Raw genomic sequence first — 23,652 nt, 5'->3', positions numbered from 1 at the left:
ACATATATGTTCAGACTACATTAGTTTGATCTATCTGTTTCCACACGCCCAGTAGGTGGCGACACGATACCGGTTTGTGTCAACTATTGAAAACATTACGAAGACGAAGAAGAAGCGGACCGGAAGTGTGTCCAGCCAGGCGTCGTTTTCAAAGCTAGTTAACGGCCGTTGTCTTGGTGCTGTGTCTCTGAACTTGTAAACACGACTTCTGCTAATAAACTTTGCCGTTTATTTCAGCACAATGGATTCACTATAACCGGTCCTCGTGCAGGTGAGAATAAAAAAACATCTCTTAGTGGCTAACGTTGTTTGTGTTTACTGATTATTTGGCTGCTAACTGTTAGCCAAGCTCGCCCCCGTCCAACTCTGTATTTGAGATTAGCATGCCAAACTCCCTTTAAGAAATCAGTGAGTTTAAACTTGGCGTACTTACTAGCAAATGTACGCGTGGGTTAAACAAAACTTTTAGACTCTACAAAAATATTCATAGTGAGCTGGTAAATTCGGCATAACGTAACACAAGCAGCCACAAAGCATTTTAGTTATCGATTCACAATTCTGATTTGTTATGCATTTGGATCAAAGGGTGGTACCATGTAATACCATCTTTGAAAGCTGAAACATAACCTGAGGAAGTCAGCCGTTTGTGCCTTTGTTTGCATTTAGATACAGTGGTGCTTAGGCCCAAGTTGTGGACGTTTGTTGGTCAGCATAGAATAACGTTAGACAAATTAAATTTCCACTTGAGTGAATGGAGGATCGTTGCATTCGTATTCTATAATGGTGGATTAACATCTCAAATCTAAGTTGCTTAAAGTTAGCCTTTTAACAAAGCTGTTTCCTAAAACTTTAATTCATCAGTTTAGTAGCTACTCCTAGTTAAAACTACTGCGATATATTCTACCATAATAAAGATTATAATTCTTAGTCTTTGAGCCCTTTAAACACATTCGTTACTTATAACGCAAGAGAAAACAATAAAATACTAAAGTCATTAGTAAAACCTAAACCCCAAAACAAATTTCCCCGAAAAACCACCTAATAGAACAAAAACATATCGATGACTCAAGTATAATTTCATTTATAATGTGTCACTGTACTCCATAAATAAGAACCTCTTGTTTTACTTCATGTGTGTGTGTGTGTTTTATTTTCTATTTGTTAATACTGGGATGTTTATTTTTTCCTTCAGATTGTACACTACCTCCTTGACTTGAAGCTGAAAATATTATGGACAGTCTGGATTTCTCAGAAGAGGAAATTCAAGAACAGCTGGCGATCCTTGGCTACAAAAACATACCAAAACACAGGCTGCGTGAATTCAAGCAAGGTTAGACTCTGAATCATCCATCCTCCCTCTCCTCTGGGGTTATCATATCGCTTTGTAGCTTGTTTGGGACCCTAAATGTTTATATTATGCCCTGATGTTTTAAAGAATGAACATTGACCAATATATTGTCAGAAATAATTGCATCCCAAAAAAAAAAATGAAAGTACCTCCAATATTGAGTTCCATGTTCAAACTTCCTAAACCTATCCTCTCTGTGTCATGTCAGATCTTGATGGACTGATTCGACATGGAGAATGGAAAACCTTTGCGTCATCCAACCAGATAAACTCCACCCAAACTCATCCAGCCCTATCTCAGCCAAGTCCTCCTGCCTACACCAAAGAAAAAGGTCAGGGCACTTGTCTCACTGTGGGGGAATAATAATTGTGTTTTTATTGTACTTTTTTCTGTGTAACATGATTTAGATTTTCCATTAAAAATGGTCAATTCTTCTTTTTCAACAGTTAGTCAGTGTAACTTCAAAGACTCTGGTCAGGGGTTTTTCCTACATGCAGACCATGAGAGACAGGTAAGTGTTTACTGCATGCATACATACATTTTTTATTTTCTAAATGTAGACAACAGGACGCCACATCCAGGATTTAGCAATGACGTAAGATAATATTGGTGTTTGACATCAAAAAATGTTTAAATGATCTCAAACCTAAATGATAACCGTCAGGCTTTAGTGTCAGCCCATCAGAATCAAGAATGAGGGTTTATTTCTTGACTCGCCATTTTGTAGTAACATTCAGATATTATTCAGGGATAAATCCATCTGTAGAAAGATTATGTACAAGCAGAGATTGTGTGTCAATTTCGTGCAATTTCAATATACCACAGTCTTATCGAACTGTGGAAAAGCAGCAACTTTAGATTGGACAAACAAATATGGAAACAGTCATAGTTTTTAACAGCGTCAGGCACATGTGATTGAGTAATATTATGTGTTTAACACACAGGTGCTCACCACCTGTCAGAACAGGGACTATGGACGGCAGCAGAGACACTGTGACTCGTACGCTCAACACTCGTTGGCTCCAAATCTCCAGCCGCCTCCAGGGGCTCCCACCAGGCTGCAGGTGGAGCCGGACCCTGAGGACACGCTCCACCCGCCGTTCACAGACAGCTACACATCATCCCCAGACACCCAGGGGAGACGCTTCATAAAGAGGAAAGTCCTCAGGTAATTAAGACACACATTTATGAGACCAGAGAGTGATGAGTCTGTGTCCATTAATCCTAAAGACTTTTCATTCATTCATACATTAAAACATTGCATCTGAATTTCTCCAGGTGAAAATAATTCATGTACACTTTAAAGCGTGAAGATGCTATTTGGTGGACAGTTGTCAATTATAGTTTTTAGTATTAATAATACATCAAAGTTTCATTTAATTGAAAAGCAGAACCCAAACTTGTGTTATGAAATATTTTTTTTCTGGCCAGCAAATACATTCAGAGGTATTCAGTTTATTGTGATATGAAATACTGCAACTGCAGGACTGAAAAGCTCTTTTGTATTTTTAAAAAAAAAAAAATTAATAATTGATCTAAGTTGCCATAATTTGTGTTGATTGATTAATCAAATAATCATGTAGCTGTCTGAAAAAGACCATGAAAGAATCCATTGTGTCGTCACTGAAACGGGCCAGAGGAAGAAAAACATCCTAAATCCTCCTCAAGAGTAATTTATTAAACCAAAGCTTTACTGACATTGTGTTTGCTCTACGTGTAACATGAACACGGATGTTTTTTTCAACTCACAGGAAACATAAAGGACAAACTCTTGTCTGTGATGAATCAATCTACAGTGAAGACTCAGGTAAAGACGACTCCACAGTTTGTAGAAATTCTTCCAAAATCTTCTAATCATCTCTTTTAACTGTTTTTTAACCTAACATTTGTATATACTGGTAATAATTATCTCTATATACAAAACACAGACATAAATTGGAGTAGAATAAATAAAAATAAATAATAAAATAGGTAAAACCAGTTCCACTAACACAGAATAAATACATAAAGAGACAATTCAGGTAAAATAAGGAGGAGCTCCCTAATAAAACAATACTGACTGAGCCCACATTTCAAATCCCAAAAATGTTATAAAAATAAGTCAGGCGCTCTAAATACACAGGTTATTTTATACATTTTTTAATCACAAATTAACAGATTACACAAAAAGTTCCATGTGACAAATTCACTTCAGATTTTTACTGTCCCACAAGAAGAAGAAATAATTTTTGCAGTAAGTGGCATGAAAAACAAATGCAAGCAAAAAACACAAGAAAATTAAAAAAACGAATTATTCTGGTGGTTCAGTGACTCGTTAAATATAACTGCTACATCCCTGTGTCAAGTTCCTGTCACTCTACTGTAAAATAAAGTCCAAGAAATACCCTGGAACGGAGTGAATTAAATCTAATTGTGGGATTAAGTGAAATGGAGTTGAAAAAAGGGAATAAATGACAAAAAGCAGAGATGTAATGTCTTTGGCGACCAGCAGGAGGTGCTGTTTTATTAGTAAGAAGAAGCTCCTGGATCCTGGATATGGGCTTAATCCTCTTAGCTCCTTCCTTAAGCCCTCTTCCTCCACGGATCACACACTGCACACACCTGAACAAACCTGAGCGCAACTCGCCACCATGTACAAAACGTCCAACAGTCAGTGGGACAAGGGGAGCGATGATGACAATAGTTCCCTCAACTCCTCTTTTTGGGATGACGGAGGGAAGCAGGAAGAGGAGGACGTGGATATTGAACAAGTGGTTAATGAGGACGACTCCAAACCTGTAGCCGAGGGAGAGGACTCTCCCCAGGAGGAAAAACCTGAGCTGAACAACCAGGGGAACTTCACCGGGGAGAGTTCGGAAGATGGAAGTGAGGAGGAGGAGGAGGAGGAGGAAGAAGAAGAATATGAGGAAGAGGAGGAGGAGGGTCAGGAGCAGCAGGGGGTTAATGAGGAAGACACCAAACCTGTAGTCGAGGGAGAGGACTCTCTCCAGGAGGAAAAACCTGAGCTGAACAACCAGGGGAACTTCACCGGGGAGAGTTCGGAAGATGGAAGTGACGAGGAGGACGAGGAAGGAGATGAGGAGGGGGAGGAGGAGGAAGAAGATGAGGAGGGGGAGGAGGAGGAAGAAGATGAGGAGGAGGAGCAGGAGGAAGAAGAAGAAGAAGAGGAGGAGCAGCAGCAAGGGGTTAATGAGGAAGAATCCAGACCTGTAACTGAGGCAGAGGACTCTCCCCAGGATGAAAAACCTGAGCTGAACAACCAGGGGAACTTCACTGGAGACAGTTCAGAAAATAGAAGCAATGAGGAAGAGGAGGAGGAGGAGGAAGAGGAAAAGTGCAGCAGCAGTTCCAGTAGTCCTGCTCCGAGTCTGATGACCTCCGGCTATGGCACCTACAGACCAGAGGAGCAGGAAGGAGGAGACTACAGGGACGACCACTCCATAACCGAGTTCGACCAGGACAGTCGAGGAGACCTGTCTGAGGCGAGAGACGACGAAGAGGACGATCGTTCTCTTTGCAGCTTCGGCGGGTTCGACATCGAGTCCATGAATGAGCCAGACTACAACGAGACTCGTCCAGTAACTGTGTTAGAGGACAACAAACCTGAAGCTGATTGTGGACTTGATAGTCCGTATGAAGAGGAGAATATCACAGATATAAAATCGGACAATAACGAGTGGAAATTTGAAAGATCAGAGGATCAACACCGCGCTGCTGCGAGTGAAGACAGATTCTTATCAGAGGAGAGGTATTTGGAAGATGCGACAGATTCTGAAGAGGGAAAACAATATGAGGAGCTTGAAGAAGAAGTGTGGGAGCTTGAAGAGGAGAATAATGTGAAGAAAGAAACCGAGGACAAAGTGTCGTCCGAAGATCCTGACGAGTCCTCAAGCAACAAGGACATCAAGTTCATCAACTCCAACGTGGATTCTAGCTGGACGATGTACAACAAGATGTTGGAGAGGGAAGGAAACCTCAGGCAGAAGAAGGGTAAATGGTTTCCTCTCTCGATCACAAACATTTATGCTTTTTGTTTTCTAAACTTTAACTTTGAAAACGCGTCAACATCAGGATATCAGCTCGTTTAAATGGTTTTTAAACGATGACTTCTTTGTCCTAAATAACATCCGAGATCAAAATAAACTTTCTATTTCATTTATTATTTATTTATATTTGTTTAATTCTGCTTCTGCAAGATTTCGTTTTCAAATTTTCTTTCTTTTTTTTTTTTTTTTTTTTTTTTTTTTTTTAAATCTAACAAATAAAAAGCATAAAAATAAACTCAAGATTCAAGGAGTAATCAACTAGTAAATTTTTTATATTCCTTTGAATCTAAAATAATTGATTCTAAGTTACTGTTGTTCTTTGGGACAAGACATAATTGGCTGTTTGTATAAATATCTAGTTAATGGTAAACAATATGTCAGAGTTCAGTGTTATTTTCTATTGTTTACATACAAAGTTGTGTCTCTTAAGTGAATTGATCAATATATTTTATTCTTTTGGAACTAATACAAGTTTATTTGATTCAGAAACTGAAAGTAATTCAGGTGAATATTGATGATTGAGGTGATCAGCACACTGATGTCAGATGTCATGAGTTATACAGTCCTCCAAGATCCTTGATTAAGATCATCACTACTTTGTTCCCACCTTCATCAGGCTATACAACACCTCAGCCAAAGGAAGTGGAGTAATTTAATTATTATTGTTTATTTATTATTAACTGTTATTAACTATTATTATCAACAATAAGCTAATGGACAAATGAATTTCCCCTTGGGGATAAATAAAGTATCTATCTATCAATCCATCCATACAAAAAACATCCATACAAACAAACAAACAAACAAACATCCATGCATCCAAAAAACAAACAAACATCCATACAAACAACCAAACAAACAAACATCCATACAATCAAGCATACAAACATCCATACAAACAACCAAACAAACAAACATCCATACAATCAAGCATACAAACATCCATACAAACAACCAAACAAACAAACATCCATACAATCAAGCATACAAACATCCATACAAACAACCAAACAAACAAACATCCATACATACATACAAACAAACAAACAAACAAACATCCATCCGTCCAAAAAACAAACAAACATCCATACAATCAAACATACAAACATCCATACAAACAAACAAACAAACAAACATCCATGCATCCAAAAAACAAACAAACATCCATCCATCCAAAAAACAAACATCCATACAATCAAACATACAAACATCCAAACAAACAAACAAACAAACATCCATGCATCCAAAAAACAAACAAACATCCATACATACATACAAACAAACAAACAAACAAACATCCATACAATCAAACATACAAACATCCATAAAAAAAGAAAATCTATTACTCAAGAGTAAATTAAGCTCATTTGCATTAAGTATTAGCCATGAAAATGATTCCCTCTCACTGTCTACAGATCCTGTAGCACACTGAACATTAGAGGCATCAAATTGAAGTAAGTAGGCTTTGTTCTCTGGTGATGACCATCATGGTGGCTGTTTGTTTTCAGACGCGGCGAGCTGTCTGGAGGATCGATTGGCGGAGCTTCATCTGTCCACGTCCCCTCGTCACGACTCTGAGACGGAGAACGAAGACGTGACCAGTCAGAGCGACTCACGCAGCTCTGAGCCGGACGGGATCTCGCTGACCGCTTTCGAATCCTACATCAGAGGCATGGTGGGTAATGTAGTCTCCAGGTTCCACTCCCCACGTCTCTTCTTTATCTGACACTGAAGTAGTTGTACAACAGGTTTTATTTAGTATGATTTTGGTTTGTTTTTTTTGTGATTTTTCATCAATGCAACTCGTACCTTATTCTCTATCTTTTTTAATATTCATCCTGAATGTAAAGCCCTCCAATGTCCTTGAAGATGATTTGTCACTAAAAATCACTTTTAATTTTGTTTCACACAGACTCGATCTCAAAGTGATGGTGACCTTAGGCCCAAACCCAAATCCTGTGAGTCAACACCAACCTTTTTATGCCTTGCTATACTATGACTTTTTAATGACATTTTTTTATAACTTACTATACTGTGACGCTTTTTATGCCTTACTATACTATGACGTTTTTTTTTTTTTGGACGCTTTTTTTTCCTAAATATACTATGACTTTTTAATGACGTTTTTTGATACCTTACTATACTATGACTTTTTAATGACGTTTTTTGATACCTTACTATACTATGACTTTTTAATGACGTTTTTTGATACCTTACTATACTATGACTTTTTAATGACGTTTTTTGATACCTTACTATACTATGACTTTTTAATGACGTTTTTTGATACCTTACTATACTATGACTTTTTAATGACGTTTTTTGATACCTTACTATACTATGACTTTTTAATGACGTTTTTTGATACCTTACTATACTATGACTTTTTAATGACGTTTTTTGATACCTTACTATACTATGACTTTTTAATGACGTTTTTTGATACCTTACTATACTATGACTTTTTAATGACGTTTTTTGATACCTTACTATACTATGACTTTTTAATGACGTTTTTTGATACCTTACTATACTATGACTTTTTAATGACGTTTTTTGATACCTTACTATACTATGACTTTTTAATGACGTTTTTTGATACCTTACTATACTATGACTTTTTAATGACGTTTTTTGATACCTTACTATACTATGACTTTTTAATGACGTTTTTTGATACCTTACTATACTATGACTTTTTAATGACGTTTTTTGATACCTTACTATACTATGACTTTTTAATGACGTTTTTTGATACCTTACTATACTATGACTTTTTAATGACGTTTTTTGATACCTTACTATACTATGACTTTTTAATGACGTTTTTTGATACCTTACTATACTATGACTTTTTAATGACGTTTTTTGATACCTTACTATACTATGACTTTTTAATGACGTTTTTTGATACCTTACTATACTATGACTTTTTAATGACGTTTTTTGATACCTTACTATACTATGACTTTTTAATGACGTTTTTTGATACCTTACTATACTATGACTTTTTAATGACGTTTTTTGATACCTTACTATACTATGACTTTTTAATGACGTTTTTTGATACCTTACTATACTATGACTTTTTAATGACGTTTTTTGATACCTTACTATACTATGACTTTTTAATGACGTTTTTTGATACCTTACTATACTATGACTTTTTAATGACGTTTTTTGATACCTTACTATACTATGACTTTTTAATGACGTTTTTTGATACCTTACTATACTATGACTTTTTAATGACGTTTTTTGATACCTTACTATACTATGACTTTTTAATGACGTTTTTTGATACCTTACTATACTATGACTTTTTAATGACGTTTTTTGATACCTTACTATACTATGACTTTTTAATGACGTTTTTTGATACCTTACTATACTATGACTTTTTAATGACGTTTTTTGATACCTTACTATACTATGACTTTTTAATGACATTTTTTTATAACTTACTATACTGTGACGCTTTTTATGCCTTACTATACTATCACGTTTTTTATGCCTTACTATATACTATGACTTTTTAATGACGTTTTAATACCTTAATATACTATGACGTTTCTTATACCTTACTATACTATGAATTTTTAATGACGTTTTAATACCTTACTATACTATGACGTTTTTATGACTTTTTTATGCCTTACTATACTATGACTTTTTTATGATGTTTTTTATGTGTTACTATACTATGACATTTTTAATGACGTTTTTATACCTTAATATACTATGTTTCTTATACCTTACTGTACCATGACGTTTTTATGACTTTTTTATGCCTTACTATACTATGACGTTTTTATGACTTTTTTATACCTTACTATACTATGACGTTTTTTTATAACTTTTTATGCCTTACTATACTATGACTTTTTTATGACTTTTTTATGCCTTACTATACTATGAATTTTTAATGACGTTTTTATACCTTAATATACTATGACGTTTTTTATGCCTTACTATACTATGACTTTTTAATGACGTTTTTTATACCTTACTATACTATGAATTTTTAATGACGTTTTAATACCTTAATATACTATGTTTTTTATACCTTACTATACTATGACGTTTTTATGACTTTTTTATGCCTTACTATACTATGACGTTTTTATGACTTTTTTATGCCTTACTATACTATGACGTTTTTATGACTTTTTTATGCCTTACTATACTATCACGTTTTTATGCCTTACTGTACTGTGACGTTTTTATGACTTTTTGATGCCTTACTATACTATGACGTTTTTATGACTTTTTAATGCCTTACTATACTATGACTTTTTTATGACGTTTTTATGCCTTACTGTACTGTGACGTTTTTATGACGTTTTTTATGTGTTACTATACTATGAATTTTTGATGACGTTTTTATGCCTTGTTATACTATGACGTTTTTTTTGGACGCTTTTTATGCCTTACTATACTATAACGTTTTTTATGCCTTAGTATACTATGACTTTTTAATGACGTTTTTTATACCTTACTATACTGTGACGTTTTTATGTTTTTTATGCCTTACTATACTATGACGTTTTTATGACTTTTTTATGCCTTACTATACTATGACATTTTTATGACTTTTTTATGCCTTACTATACTATCACGTTTTTATGCCTTACTGTACTGTGACGTTTTTATGACTTTTTGATGCCTTACTATACTATGACGTTTTTATGACTTTTTAATGCCTTACTATACTATGACTTTTTTATGACGTTTTTATGCCTTACTGTACTGTGACGTTTTTATGACGTTTTTTATGTCTTACTATACTATGACTTTTTGATGACGCTTTTTATACCTTACTATACTATGACGTTTTTTTTTGACGCTTTTTATGCCTTACTATACTATAACGTTTTTTATGCCTTAGTATACTATGACGTTTATACTGTGACGTTTTTATGTTTTTTATGCCTTACTATACTATGACGTTTTTTTTGGACGCTTTTTATGCCTTACTATACTAAAACGTTTTTTATACCTTACTATACTATGACGTTTTTGACGTTTTTTTATACCTTACTATACTGTGACGTTTTTATGCCTTACTATACTGACGTTTTTAATGCCTTACTATACTATGTTTTTATGATGTTTTTTATGCCTTACTATACTATGACTTTTTTTATTTTTTACATTGACAGGATTTCATATTATTTTTTTTAATTTTATTTTCATTACATTCTCCCTATAATTATATTTATATTACATCATTAATGTCCAATATATTTTTTTCACTCTCTCACAAAAAGCAGATACAGACATTACATATAGACTGTGAAAAATGTGTTTATTATTTTTGTCATCATTTACATGTCTGTCCATTGCGTGTTCTCTTTCATGTCACACTTGTTTTTGTTATGCAAAGTCACTAATTATAAATGAATAAATTATTTGTCATATTCATGTTTCAGTCATCCGACCAGTGATGAGTCAGCAAACCATAAAGAAAACTGACCCAGTGGCTAAGTAAGTTCAAAACCTCTGTGAAGGTTCAGTTCTGGTGTCGGGGATCGTACTCAGTGATTGGAGCATTAACTTGTTTAAATATATAACAAAGACGAATGAAGAAAATCCAACTGTAGTGTAACAAGAGCTGAAGATAAAACACTTGTGTGGTCTTATCGTTGTTGCAGGTATTTCCAGTACAAGCAGCTCTGGGAAATGTTCAAACTCCCTGGAGAGAAGGACAGGAGAGCGCTCCGCTTGGAGATGAAGGTATGAAGACATGTCTGCAGCAGAAGACTAACCTTTTAGTCTTTTTGTGTTGTGCAAATATTCACTCTGTTGACGCACTAACATTTTACACCATCCGTTTGTCCGTTCATACCATAAAATTCATGTTTCTCTCTCAAGTCCCGCTTCTGTAACACATGGCTTTAGTTGTTGAAAACATTGGTGGTCTAGGAAACTCAGTTGTTGCTTAATGTTTTTATACGTTTTTCTTTTAATAAGTTTTCCCTTTGTTTTCAGGAACGTCTTGCATACCAGCCTCCACCAGTAAGTATCCCCTAAAAGTTTCTCTGTAAAGCTGCACTAAGCAACATGTTTCATGGAAAGTTTTACTGCAGTCACAAGCAGTTAGACATAAATACTGTGAAGACATTTACGGCTCGTTAAATCACAATTCAGTGTCCGTTTGTCTCTCTCTGTCTGTGTGAGAGAGAGGTCATCCTGAGTTTCAGATACTGTAGATTTCCCAAATGTAATTATAGAGTCTAAGTCTGAAGTTCAGCATCTCCAAAAACACACACTGTGAGGAGGTTATTTACTGTTCATACAGCTGAAGTTTTAAAGCTAAATGTGATGTTATTTCTTACTGTCATTTGACATTTTCTAGTGTAGATTAAAAATCAGTACAATATGTATGTGTACAGAACTCTTGTGTGTTTGGAGTGTACAAGACAAAATTCGTGTTCATATTCAACCGTCCCCATTGTATTTTTACATAGTTTTGTAGGAAAAAAACTTCCAAACTCTTCTGTGGACTAAGAACTCTGTTAGTGACAAATATTTAACTTGTATTCATTGTTCTGCATTGCAGCCGAAACCTCGGAGAGTTTATGTGCCAAACACCTACATTGTGCCAACGGAGAAGAAACGCTCTGCGCTCCGCTGGGAGATCAGGAACGATTTAGCAAATGGCCTCCTCCCTCACAAATTCACTTATCGATTTTAGGCCTTTTGCTATCCTTATGCCTTTTTAGACACTTTTAATAAAACTTTACATTGTGTTTTTTTATCATTGGCATTATTTATTAATTACTTTTGTTGTGAAACACAATAAACACATTAAGAAAACAACTGGCTCACTGCAGTGAATGAATATATTACAGGTAATATCACGTCATTTATGGGAAGTCAGAGTAGGGCAGTTTAAACGGGTACAGAGGTGTATAACGCTGATCATGCCAGAGCAGCTTGTCTTCAAGAAACCGGACAGTGTCCAGAGTGAGGACGACAGCTTCATGTTTCAGCATGCTGTGGACATTCAGACCTGAAAGAGAGACAAAAACAGCTGCTGCTGACAGATTCTTTTCACTTCTACAGAAGATGGAAGCCATGCAGCTCTTTGTTTTAGAACACAGACTCAGTATATGAGTCCAGGACATTTAAATTTCTTCAAGATGATGTTTGTTGAATATTATTTCTAGTGTTTAGCTCAAACCTGAGACAATTTTCCTGTTAGCAAAAGTATAATTTTCACATAACATACTACAGAATTCGATAAATTCCACGAATAGTAAGGCATAAAAACGTTGCAGCATAGTAAGGTATAAATACACCAAAAAACATCATAGTAAGGGGTCAAAAATGTCATAGTATAGTAAGGCATACAAATGTCATAGTATAATATAAAAACATCAGAAAACATCATAGTATAGTAAGGCGTCAAAAATGTCCAAAAATGTCAAAGTATAGTAAGGTATAAAAACATCATAGTATAGTAAGGCATCAAAAATGTCCAAAAAACATCATAATATAATTAAGTGCCAAAAATGTCATAGTATAGTAAGCCATCAAAAATGTCAAAGTATAGTAAGGTAATTAAAAATGTCATAGTATAGTAAGGCATACAAATGTCATAGTATAGTAAGGTATAAAAACACCAAAAAACATCATAGAAAAGTAAAGCATCAAAAATGTCCAAAAAACATCATAATATAATTAAGTGCCAAAAATGTCATAGTATAGTAAGGTATAAAAACACCAAAAAACATCATAGTAGAGTAAGGCGTCAAAAATGTCCAAAAATGTCATAATACAGTTAAGTGTNGTGATGTTATTTCTTACTGTCATTTGACATTTTCTAGTGTAGATTAAAAATCAGTACAATATGTATGTGTACAGAACTCTTGTGTGTTTGGAGTGTACAAGACAAAATTCGTGTTCATATTCAACCGTCCCCATTGTATTTTTACATAGTTTTGTAGGAAAAAAACTTCCAAACTCTTCTGTGGACTAAGAACTCTGTTAGTGACAAATATTTAACTTGTATTCATTGTTCTGCATTGCAGCCGAAACCTCGGAGAGTTTATGTGCCAAACACCTACATTGTGCCAACGGAGAAGAAACGCTCTGCGCTCCGCTGGGAGATCAGGAACGATTTAGCAAATGGCCTCCTCCCTCACAAATTCACTTATCGATTTTAGGCCTTTTGCTATCCTTATGCCTTTTTAGACACTTTTAATAAAACTTTACATTGTGTTTTTTTATCATTGGCATTATTTATTAATTACTTTTGTTGTGAAACACAATAAACACATTAAGAAAACAACTGGCTCACTGCAGTGAATGAATATATTACAGGTAATATCACGTCATTTATGGGAAGTCAGAGTAGGGCAGTTTAAACGGGTACAGAGGTGTATAACGCTGATCATGCCAGAGCAGCTTGTCTTCAAGAAACCGGACAGTGTCCAGAGTGAGGACGACAGCTTCATGTTTCAGCATGCTGTGGACATTCAGACCTGAAAGAGAGACAAAAACAGCTGCTGCTGACAGATTCTTTTCACTTCTACAGAAGATGGAAGCCATGCAGCTCTTTGTTTTAGAACACAGACTCAGTATATGAGTCCAGGACATTTAAATTTCTTCAAGATGATGTTTGTTGAATATTATTTCTAGTGTTTAGCTCAAACCTGAGACAATTTTCCTGTTAGCAAAAGTATAATTTTCACATAACATACTACAGAATTCGATAAATTCCACGAATAGTAAGGCATAAAAACGTTGCAGCATAGTAAGGTATAAATACACCAAAAAACATCATAGTAAGGGGTCAAAAATGTCATAGTATAGTAAGGCATACAAATGTCATAGTATAATATAAAAACATCAGAAAACATCATAGTATAGTAAGGCGTCAAAAATGTCCAAAAACGCCATAGTACAGTAAGGCATAAAAACGTAGCAGCATAGTAAGGTATAAAAACACCAAAAAACATCATAGTATAGTAAGGCGTCAAAAATGTCCAAAAACGCCATAGTACAGTAAGGCATAAAAACGTAGCAGCATAGTAAGGTATAAAAACACCAAAAAACATCATAGTGTAGTAAGGCTTCAAAAATGTCCAAAAATGTCATAGTATAGTAAGGCGTCAAAAATGTCAAAAAATGTCATAGTATAGTAAGCCATCAAAAATGTCCAAAAATGTCAAAGTATAGTAAGGTAATTTAAAATGTCATAGTATAGTAAGGCATACAAATGTCATAGTATAGTAAGGTATAAAAACACCAAAAAACATCATAGTATATATAGTAAGGCGTCAAAAATGTCATAGTGTAGTAAGGCATCAAAAATGTCATAGTATAGTAAGGTATAAAAACACCAAAAAACATCACAGTATAGTAAGGCATCAAAAATGTCCAAAAAACGTCAGAATATAATTAAGTGCCAAAAATGTCATAGTATAGTAAGGTATAAAAACATCAGAAAACATCATAGTATAGTAAGGCATCAAAAACACCATAGTATAGTAAGGCGTCAAAAATGTCCAAAAATGTCATAGTATAGTAAGGCATCAAAAATGTCATAGTATAGTAAGGTATAAAAACATTAGAAAACATCATAGTATAGTAAGGCCTCAAAAATGTCCAAAAACACCATAATATAGTAAGGCATAAAAACGTTGCAGCATAGTAAGGTATAAAAACACCAAAAATGTCATAGTATAGTAAGGCGTCAAAAATGTCCAAAAATGTCATAGTATAGTAAGGCATCAAAAATGTCCAAAAATGTCATAGTATAGTAAGGCATAAAAACAACAAAAAACATCATAGTATAGTAAGGCATCAAAAATGTCCAAAAATGTCATAGTATAGTAAGGCATAAAAACAACAAAAAACATCATAGTATAGTAAGGCATCAAAAATGTCCAAAAATGTCATAGTATAGTAAGGCATAAAAACAACAAAAAACATCATAGTATAGTAAGGCATCAAAAATGTCCAAAAATGTCATAGTATAGTAAGGCATAAAAACAACAAAAAACATCATAGTATAGTAAGGCATCAAAAATGTCCAAAAATGTCATAGTATAGTAAGGCATAAAAACAACAAAAAACATCATAGTATAGTAAGGCATCAAAAATGTCCAAAAATGTCATAGTATAGTAAGGCATAAAAACAACAAAAAACATCATAGTATAGTAAGGCATCAAAAATGTCCAAAAATGTCATAGTATAGTAAGGCATAAAAACAACAAAAAACATCATAGTATAGTAAGGCATCAAAAATGTCCAAAAATGTCATAGTATAGTAAGGCATAAAAACAACAAAAAACATCATAGTATAGTAAGGCATCAAAAATGTCCAAAAATGTCATAGTATAGTAAGGCATAAAAACAACAAAAAACATCATAGTATAGTAAGGCATCAAAAATGTCCAAAAATGTCATAGTATAGTAAGGCATAAAAACAACAAAAAACATCATAGTATAGTAAGGCATCAAAAATGTCCAAAAATGTCATAGTATAGTAAGGCATAAAAACAACAAAAAACATCATAGTATAGTAAGGCATCAAAAATGTCCAAAAATGTCATAGTATAGTAAGGCATAAAAACAACAAAAAACATCATAGTATAGTAAGGCATCAAAAATGTCCAAAAATGTCATAGTATAGTAAGGCATAAAAACAACAAAAAACATCATAGTATAGTAAGGCATCAAAAATGTCCAAAAATGTCATAGTATAGTAAGGCATAAAAACAACAAAAAACATCATAGTATAGTAAGGCATCAAAAATGTCCAAAAATGTCATAGTATAGTAAGGCATAAAAACAACAAAAAACATCATAGTATAGTAAGGCATCAAAAATGTCCAAAAATGTCATAGTATAGTAAGGCATAAAAACAACAAAAAACATCATAGTATAGTAAGGCATCAAAAATGTCCAAAAATGTCATAGTATAGTAAGGCATAAAAACAACAAAAAACATCATAGTATAGTAAGGCATCAAAAATGTCCAAAAATGTCATAGTATAGTAAGGCATAAAAACAACAAAAAACATCATAGTATAGTAAGGCATCAAAAATGTCCAAAAATGTCATAGTATAGTAAGGCATAAAAACAACAAAAAACATCATAGTATAGTAAGGCATCAAAAATGTCCAAAAATGTCATAGTATAGTAAGGCATAAAAACAACAAAAAACATCATAGTATAGTAAGGCATCAAAAATGTCCAAAAATGTCATAGTATAGTAAGGCATAAAAACAACAAAAAACATCATAGTATAGTAAGGCATCAAAAATGTCCAAAAATGTCATAGTATAGTAAGGCATAAAAACAACAAAAAACATCATAGTATAGTAAGGCATCAAAAATGTCCAAAAATGTCATAGTATAGTAAGGCATAAAAACAACAAAAAACATCATAGTATAGTAAGGCATCAAAAATGTCCAAAAATGTCATAGTATAGTAAGGCATAAAAACAACAAAAAACATCATAGTATAGTAAGGCATCAAAAATGTCCAAAAATGTCATAGTATAGTAAGGCATAAAAACAACAAAAAACATCATAGTATAGTAAGGCATCAAAAATGTCCAAAAATGTCATAGTATATAGCAAGGCGTCAAAAATGTCATAGTATAATAAGGTATAAAAACATCAAAAAACATCATAGTATAGTAGGGCGTCAAAATATCCAAAAATGTCACAGTATAGTAAGGCATCAAAAACACCATAGTATAGTAAGGCGTCAAAAATGTCCAAAAATGTCATAGTATAGTAAGGCGTCAAAATTGTCATAGTATAGTAAGGCATAAAAATGTCATATTACAGTAAGGTATAAAAACACCAAAAAAAGGTGTCAAAAATGTCCAAAAATATCATAGTAAGGCATAAAAATGTCATATTACAGTAAGGTATAACACCAAAAAAAGGCGTCAAAAATGTCCAAAAATATCATAGTAAGGCATAAAAACATAGTATAGTAAGGTATAAAATTGCCAAAAAACATCATACATAGTAAGGCGTGAAAATGTCATATAGTGAGGCAGATAGGCAAAAGAATTGTGTATTTTAAGACTAAATCACAAAAGTTTGTGTATATAATCTATATACCCCATGGTTTTATTTCAGATGTGGAGGAAATGTATCTGATCTCTGGTGACGTTGGGAGCTAATTGACCTCAGCATTGCATTTTTCCAGTTTTTGCCCCATTAATCCATTATAATCATGTTTATCTTTGCCAAAATTGAATAAAGATGCTTATCTGCTGCTTTGCAGGGGGGCTGCAGACCCCACCATTTCCAGGCACTAGTGCAGCAGATGTGTTTGTATATGGAAGGTTATTGAGCATTTTATGACTAAAGCGTGAAACTTTCTCCATGTTTCTATAAACCATGAAGTTTGTTTTTCCGACGTAGAGGCATTTCAGATGTGACCTCTAGGACAGGGCGGAGCCACCTGGAGTAATGAGTGTGGTCCGGACCAAAGTAGCATGTAACTTCTGATTAGAGTGTTTGCTAATGTGCTAGCTAGTCATGTAATTCCATAGAACACACAGCAGAAGTTGTCAACGTTTTTAACAAGCTACAGCTACCTGAACACCTGGAAATGGTGGGGTCTGCAGTCCCCTGCAAAACTGGTGCTCTCAGCAAAATGATGTTACACAGCCACAGCAGCAGATAAGCATCTTTATGAGAAAAAAATGCAGTTTTGGCAAAGATACGCACGGTTATAATGGAGGAATGGGGCAAAGACTAGAAAAGTGTAATGCTGAGGTCAGTGACCTCCCAAGGTCACCAGAGGTCAGATACAAGTTGTCTCCACGTCTGAACTAATTCTCTCCATCAAGGAATCAGTTAAAATTCAGATTTTAAATCGTGCCAAAACAGAAATTCATCTGTTGGTGAATATTTCCACAGTTCAAATGTGACATAATATTACACAAAATATTATGTCACACTGTGTTAGTACTAGAAAAGAAGCATTTCATCATCACTGCTGAAGACTAACTCACCGATGGCTGGAATGATGTTCACTGTCTTTAAGTTTGCTGTGGCCTGAAGAATGTTCTCAGGAAACTCTTCACCTCTGAAAAGAGCAACAACAATTGAAAGCTACATATTTTCCTCTTCTCCTGTGTTTTAATTTGAAGTGTTGATTCATAAGAAGATATATCTGTGGTTTTAAGAACCAAAAACCATCTCAGTGTAGTTTTACATCTCCTCTCTCAGGCTTCTCTCTGGAGCTCTAGTAACAACAGGTCGGTGAGCCAATCAGAAGAGAGGAGGCTCTGAGCCTCTCTTCTGATTGGCTGACTGTTTTCTGAGTGATCCAATAAAAATATAGCAGATTTCAGGTAAAAACACTCAGAGAAACCAAATTCCGCAAGGTTTGGATGGTGGGTCCAGGTGGGCGGGGCTTGGTGACTGCTTTGTTGTGACATCACAAAGTTCCAGAAGTCCTGACGGCTGGTTTTAAGGCTCAGTTTCTGAATACAGGCTGTGTGCATTTCTCTGTGGACTGAGGCTTTGATACTTTCACAGTATTAATATAGAAGCTAGACCTGATCTATAATCACACTACACATGGACAGAGACCTTTACACTGGATGGGACCTTTAAAGCCCTGAGCAAAACGACAGAGCAACAAACTTAATTTAAAGTTTGATATTCAGTTAAAGAAAAAAAGCCTTGGTTGATGATACTCACACGTCGACTATTAACACCGACTCTCCCCAGTGTCTCTGTCTGATGAGGTCCAGTAGATACTGAGAGTCCGGTGTGGGGATGTTCAAGGAGTCCACAATGTGAAGGAAGTCCTGGGAAAACACAACACTTCAGGGTCAACACAAGTAAAATACATTTTAAAAACAAACAATTGTTGCGAGAAAATTGATTCACAATTATCTTAGTCGTTTTTTTTTTTTTTTATTGAAAATGCCAAATATTCAGTGGCTCCAGCCTCTTAGAAGACATTTGAAAGCATCACCTTTGGCTCTGTGAAGGTGTCATCAGAACTTTTTTGACATTTTAGAATAAACAATGAATCAATCAAATTAAAGTAGTCCCTAAAATAATCAATAATGAAAATAACAGTGATTTTCAAACTACAGATTTTTTAAAAAGAGGTCTATGAAATGTGTAATAAATGATCTCTAAGATTCAAAAAGATTGACACCTGTCTTATTTCCAAGGTTCTGGTTCTGTGCATCACAAAGACTATTAACTCAAAGACTCTGGACAAACAGTCCAGATCATAATTATCTGGACAGTTACACATGTTTTTGCTCAGATTCATCCAAATTAATCAAAACTCAGCGGACGATGTTTCATCTTTCAGCAGGACAATGACCCCGAAACACAAACCAAAACAACCACAGAGCTTTCCAGGGAGTGTTGAGTGATTCCACTTGTTGGAGACCAGACTAAAGGCAGAGAGATCCCACAACAAGTAAGAGCTGGGGCTGCAGCGAAGCCCTTTCACTCCACACAGTTCTTTCTAATATTGATGTCAACCTACTCCATTCAAAGCTGAGAATTGGCACGTTAATGTTGTATCCTTTATTTTATGAAAAACAAACAATGTGTAACTTTCCAAATACTTCAGGTCTGGACTGTAAATGTTAATGTTGTTTTAAGCACTGACGAATTAAACAGACACTTTTGGATATTAATTTAAATTAGTTTAAATTCTTAGCTTCCTTTAACAGGTCTCAGTTACCTGAGTCATCTTGGAGCTCAGCGCCACTTTGAGTCCTTGCACTCGCACTTTCATGGGTAACATGTAGTAGTAACTGGTTGGCCCTCTGGGTCCGTGAGACACCCCACCTGAGAGAAGCACATCACCTGTCAGACTTCCTCTGATTTCATCACATCACAGGCTACCTGTACCACAGTGATCTTATTCATATTAAAGCAGAAGAAAACAGACGAAGCATAAAACCTTAAGACTTCTCACCTCCTCTCCATATCGGTGATCGGATGCTTCCGTGACGAGCTCTTCCACTTCCTTTCTGTCTCCACGGTTTCCGGCCCCCACCTCTGACCTCTGACCTGATCTTTGTGTTGGCGTGGCTCTGAGGGAAAGAGACGATTAGTGAGGACAGGTTTTCAGACTCTTCTGTTCTTTCAGCCACGGGTTTCATCCATAGACAGAACTTGAAACATTTATTCCAACTAGCTTAGTGGCAGACACGCATTAATGTGACATTTAATTGTAAGATTATTATAACAGGACAAAAATAATCAATGTCTTTTTAGATATCTGATCACTTTCCGGCCTAATCATCTGATAATGACATTATGCACCACTTCATGACCACTAATAAATAATAAACAAGACTTATAATAGAATATAACAGAATGTCACTGTCTCAACATTAAAAGCAACAACACAATAAAAAAACAAAAACAACAATTAAACACACACATGGTCAAACATCAGCAGTTACAACAGTTAGAACAAATTAAATAGGATCCTCCATCGTGGGTATGATTGATCCACATGCACTCAAGCTAAGCTAAGCTAAGCTAAGCTAAGCTAATGCTCCATATGTTAATGCAACTGAGTCGTGTTCAGGCTTTTTTAAAAAAAAAGGTTGTGACAGTTAAAACCTGCTGCTAATATTGCAGGTGACTTGAGAGACATGACAGACGCCATGATGTGTAGTTTTAGTCAACTCAGTGACTATTCTATTAAAAAATAAAAGCTTTAAAGTTATGCACATCAGGTTAGAGTTGAAGATGTCCACAGATCATCTCACAACAAAACAAGTTACAACATGGAGCCACCTGAAGACGCACAGGACAAACATCTCACAGTAAATCTGTAACTTACGATTCTCTTGTAATTTCTCTGCCATATTTCAACGTCGTGCAGAATATCGAGCCTGAGAGGAGAGAAAACAAAAGACGGATTAAACCAGGATTCACACAAAGTTTCCACTTCACACAGACTTTCCTCTTGTGACTGAAGATTTCAGTGGGTATTCAGCAGGTTGTAAGTTCTGGATTTGTGGAGGTGACGCCTGATCTGCTGCAGATCTAAACACTCTCCTGACAGAAGGTGAACAGTTGCATGAAAACTCTGAATTCCACTTTACCTCGGAGGCACCGCAAAGACATCAGGGTGGAGCTGAGCCAAACCCAACGGCTCACTGTCCTGCGTCTCCAGAGTCTCCACCCACGTCTGGACGGGGCTCAGGTGAGCAGGAACGACAGCATCACACTTCCTCAGGAGAGGCAGCGAACAGTCTGCAGGAGGAGGAGGGCGCTCTGCAGGAGGAAACACAGGAGTAGTCAGTGATGGACGCTGTACGAGCCGTCTCAGTAGAATTTTAATGTGAATTTTCTAGCAGCTGAAACTGTGTAAACTGTTAACACTAAAAGTATTTGATGAGTCTGATTTCATACAGTTTTATTTGTCCCTTAATGATATAAATGCTCAATGCAAACAAAAACCCACGGGGAAAAACATATTATTTGATGCTTGAATTAAATTTAAAAGACACTGTTATAAAACATCAAGTAAAACAACTTTGAATACATTTTAAATTGAGCTCCAAACACCAAACATCAGATTAAATCTAAATTTCTAGTTTCAGACTCACTTAATCTGGCAGGATCCACGAGGTTAGTGGGCAGCAGTAAATTCGGAGGCAGAGCGCTCTGACCAGAGAACGACGATGCAAACTGAGGACGAGAAAACTCTTGAGTTAGAAAACGAGACACAACAGGGAGTATGATTATGAGTAGACCTAATATCTGACAGCTGTGCAGCCTGAGAAACTGTAATTAAAACTTCATGTTTAAGCATGGCTGAAACAATTATAACTCATTACAGGTGAGTCTATGAGCTGAAAACAATGACTCTTTATATCCATCGTTTGCTCCAACAGCCAAGAGTGACGTCTTGTTTGTTCCTGACAGTAAAAACACCCAAAATATTCACAACATGAAACTGAGCTGCAAGAATTAATCAATTAATAGTTTGACAGAAAATTAATCTGTGACTACTCTGATAATCAATTAATCGTTTTGATCAGATTTCAAAGAAAGACTGTCTTTGTTTCGTTTATTTCACATATATTTCCTCTATTTTCATTCATTTAACTGACAAAATTATACAGTAAGAAACTTTTGAAATTTAAAAAAAACACACGTTTAATGGATTATAGTAAGTAAATCAACATATTTATCCATAATTAATAAAATTTGTTTTCAACTTTTTTTATTCAGTTCCAAAAACATTCAGTTTTTTGTTGTAAATTGACACATTGCTGTTAATTTACCGTTTTTTAATGGTTCTGATACAAAATTTATTGCTTCGTCTTTTTCTATGTTGCCCTTCCTGTATAGCGCTGTGTGTCATACAGACATATTGTCATTATATATGTATGAGCTTTGAAGTGATAAACAGAAGATAAAAGACTGTAACTGTGAATATTATCTAATTATCTCATAGTTACAGCTGCCACGTGACTTTAGCCCACCTTAGTGGAGCTAATTAAAGTAAATATTGTACTGTATGTTACCATGTGAAGTAAGTGTGCTTCGTTAATGTTGCTCACCCTTTTAGCGGCTCCTCTGCCACAAACTACCAGAGAAAAACGAAGCATCTCGGTTCGGTTTTCTTCCTCGGTTACAGTCACTTAATCTCCTCTGAAATATTTGCAAATAAACATTATAAACGGAGTAAGACCGAGTGTCTGTCGCTGTTTCGAAGCCTCACTGTTCGCTGCACGAAAGGTCGCGCCTAGTGTGTTGGCGCATTTCTATGACGTCACGTATGAACACACGGATGCGCTACCCAGCGGTTGGAGGTGGTCAAAGCTCCGGAAGCAAAAATAAAGCGGATATTAACAAAATAAAAGCAGAGATGTGGAGGGAAAACATACAATTAAAAAAATAAAAGCAGAAATCAACTAAATTATAAAGAATGAATGAAATACATTTTTGAATAAGAAATCAACAATTTAAAAAAGAAAATGAACAAGGTAAAAGCAGAAATCAACATAACAAAAGCAAAAATGACAAAATAAAAGTGGAAATCAACAAAATAGAAGTAAAAATGAACAAAATAATAGCGGAAATTACCAAAAGTGGACACAGATACTAATAATATCCAAAGAACTGGACTAAAAACTTAGAATTGGTAGCAAAGACAGGTGTGTGATAAATAACAAAGTAAACAAGAAAGTTGCATATAGTGGGTAAGAGGGTTTTGAGGATTTTCTCACAAATAACGCCATGAGTAGCTTTTATTTATCTGTTAATG

The 23,652-nt window shown here is 35.1% G+C and overlaps 2 protein-coding genes across 2 annotated transcripts; one reads left to right on the top strand and one right to left on the bottom strand.

Annotated features, from left to right (window-relative positions):
* Positions 1 to 134: 134 nt before the first annotated feature.
* hyls1 (HYLS1, centriolar and ciliogenesis associated) lies at positions 135 to 12,407 on the top strand. The gene is made up of 12 exons (XM_022767686.1): positions 135 to 271; positions 1,193 to 1,330; positions 1,557 to 1,679; positions 1,795 to 1,859; positions 2,293 to 2,516; positions 3,100 to 3,155; positions 6,903 to 7,069; positions 7,307 to 7,352; positions 10,827 to 10,881; positions 11,049 to 11,130; positions 11,386 to 11,412; positions 11,957 to 12,407. The coding sequence occupies exons 2-12, from the start codon at positions 1,231 to 1,233 to the stop codon at positions 12,089 to 12,091; spliced, it is 1,080 nt and encodes a 359-aa protein (XP_022623407.1). The 5' UTR covers positions 135 to 271; positions 1,193 to 1,230; the 3' UTR covers positions 12,092 to 12,407.
* Positions 12,408 to 13,200: 793 nt separating this feature from the next.
* Positions 13,201 to 23,138, bottom strand: mrpl4 (mitochondrial ribosomal protein L4). The gene is made up of 9 exons (XM_022767687.1): positions 22,946 to 23,138; positions 21,986 to 22,067; positions 21,479 to 21,650; positions 21,214 to 21,265; positions 20,335 to 20,452; positions 20,098 to 20,204; positions 19,086 to 19,195; positions 18,392 to 18,465; positions 13,201 to 13,883 (listed from the first exon to the last, which is right to left on the bottom strand). Exons 1-9 carry the CDS (start codon positions 22,991 to 22,993, stop codon positions 13,738 to 13,740), a joined length of 909 nt encoding a protein of 302 aa, XP_022623408.1. The 5' UTR covers positions 22,994 to 23,138; the 3' UTR covers positions 13,201 to 13,737.
* Between the last annotated feature and the right edge of the window lie 514 nt (positions 23,139 to 23,652).

Source organism: Seriola dumerili, unplaced genomic scaffold (assembly GCF_002260705.1).
Source record: "Seriola dumerili isolate Sdu_G_001 unplaced genomic scaffold, Sdu_1.0 BDQW01001246.1, whole genome shotgun sequence".
Taxonomy (NCBI): domain Eukaryota; kingdom Metazoa; phylum Chordata; class Actinopteri; order Carangiformes; family Carangidae; genus Seriola; species Seriola dumerili.
This window is presented reverse-complemented; position numbering and strand designations above follow the sequence as displayed.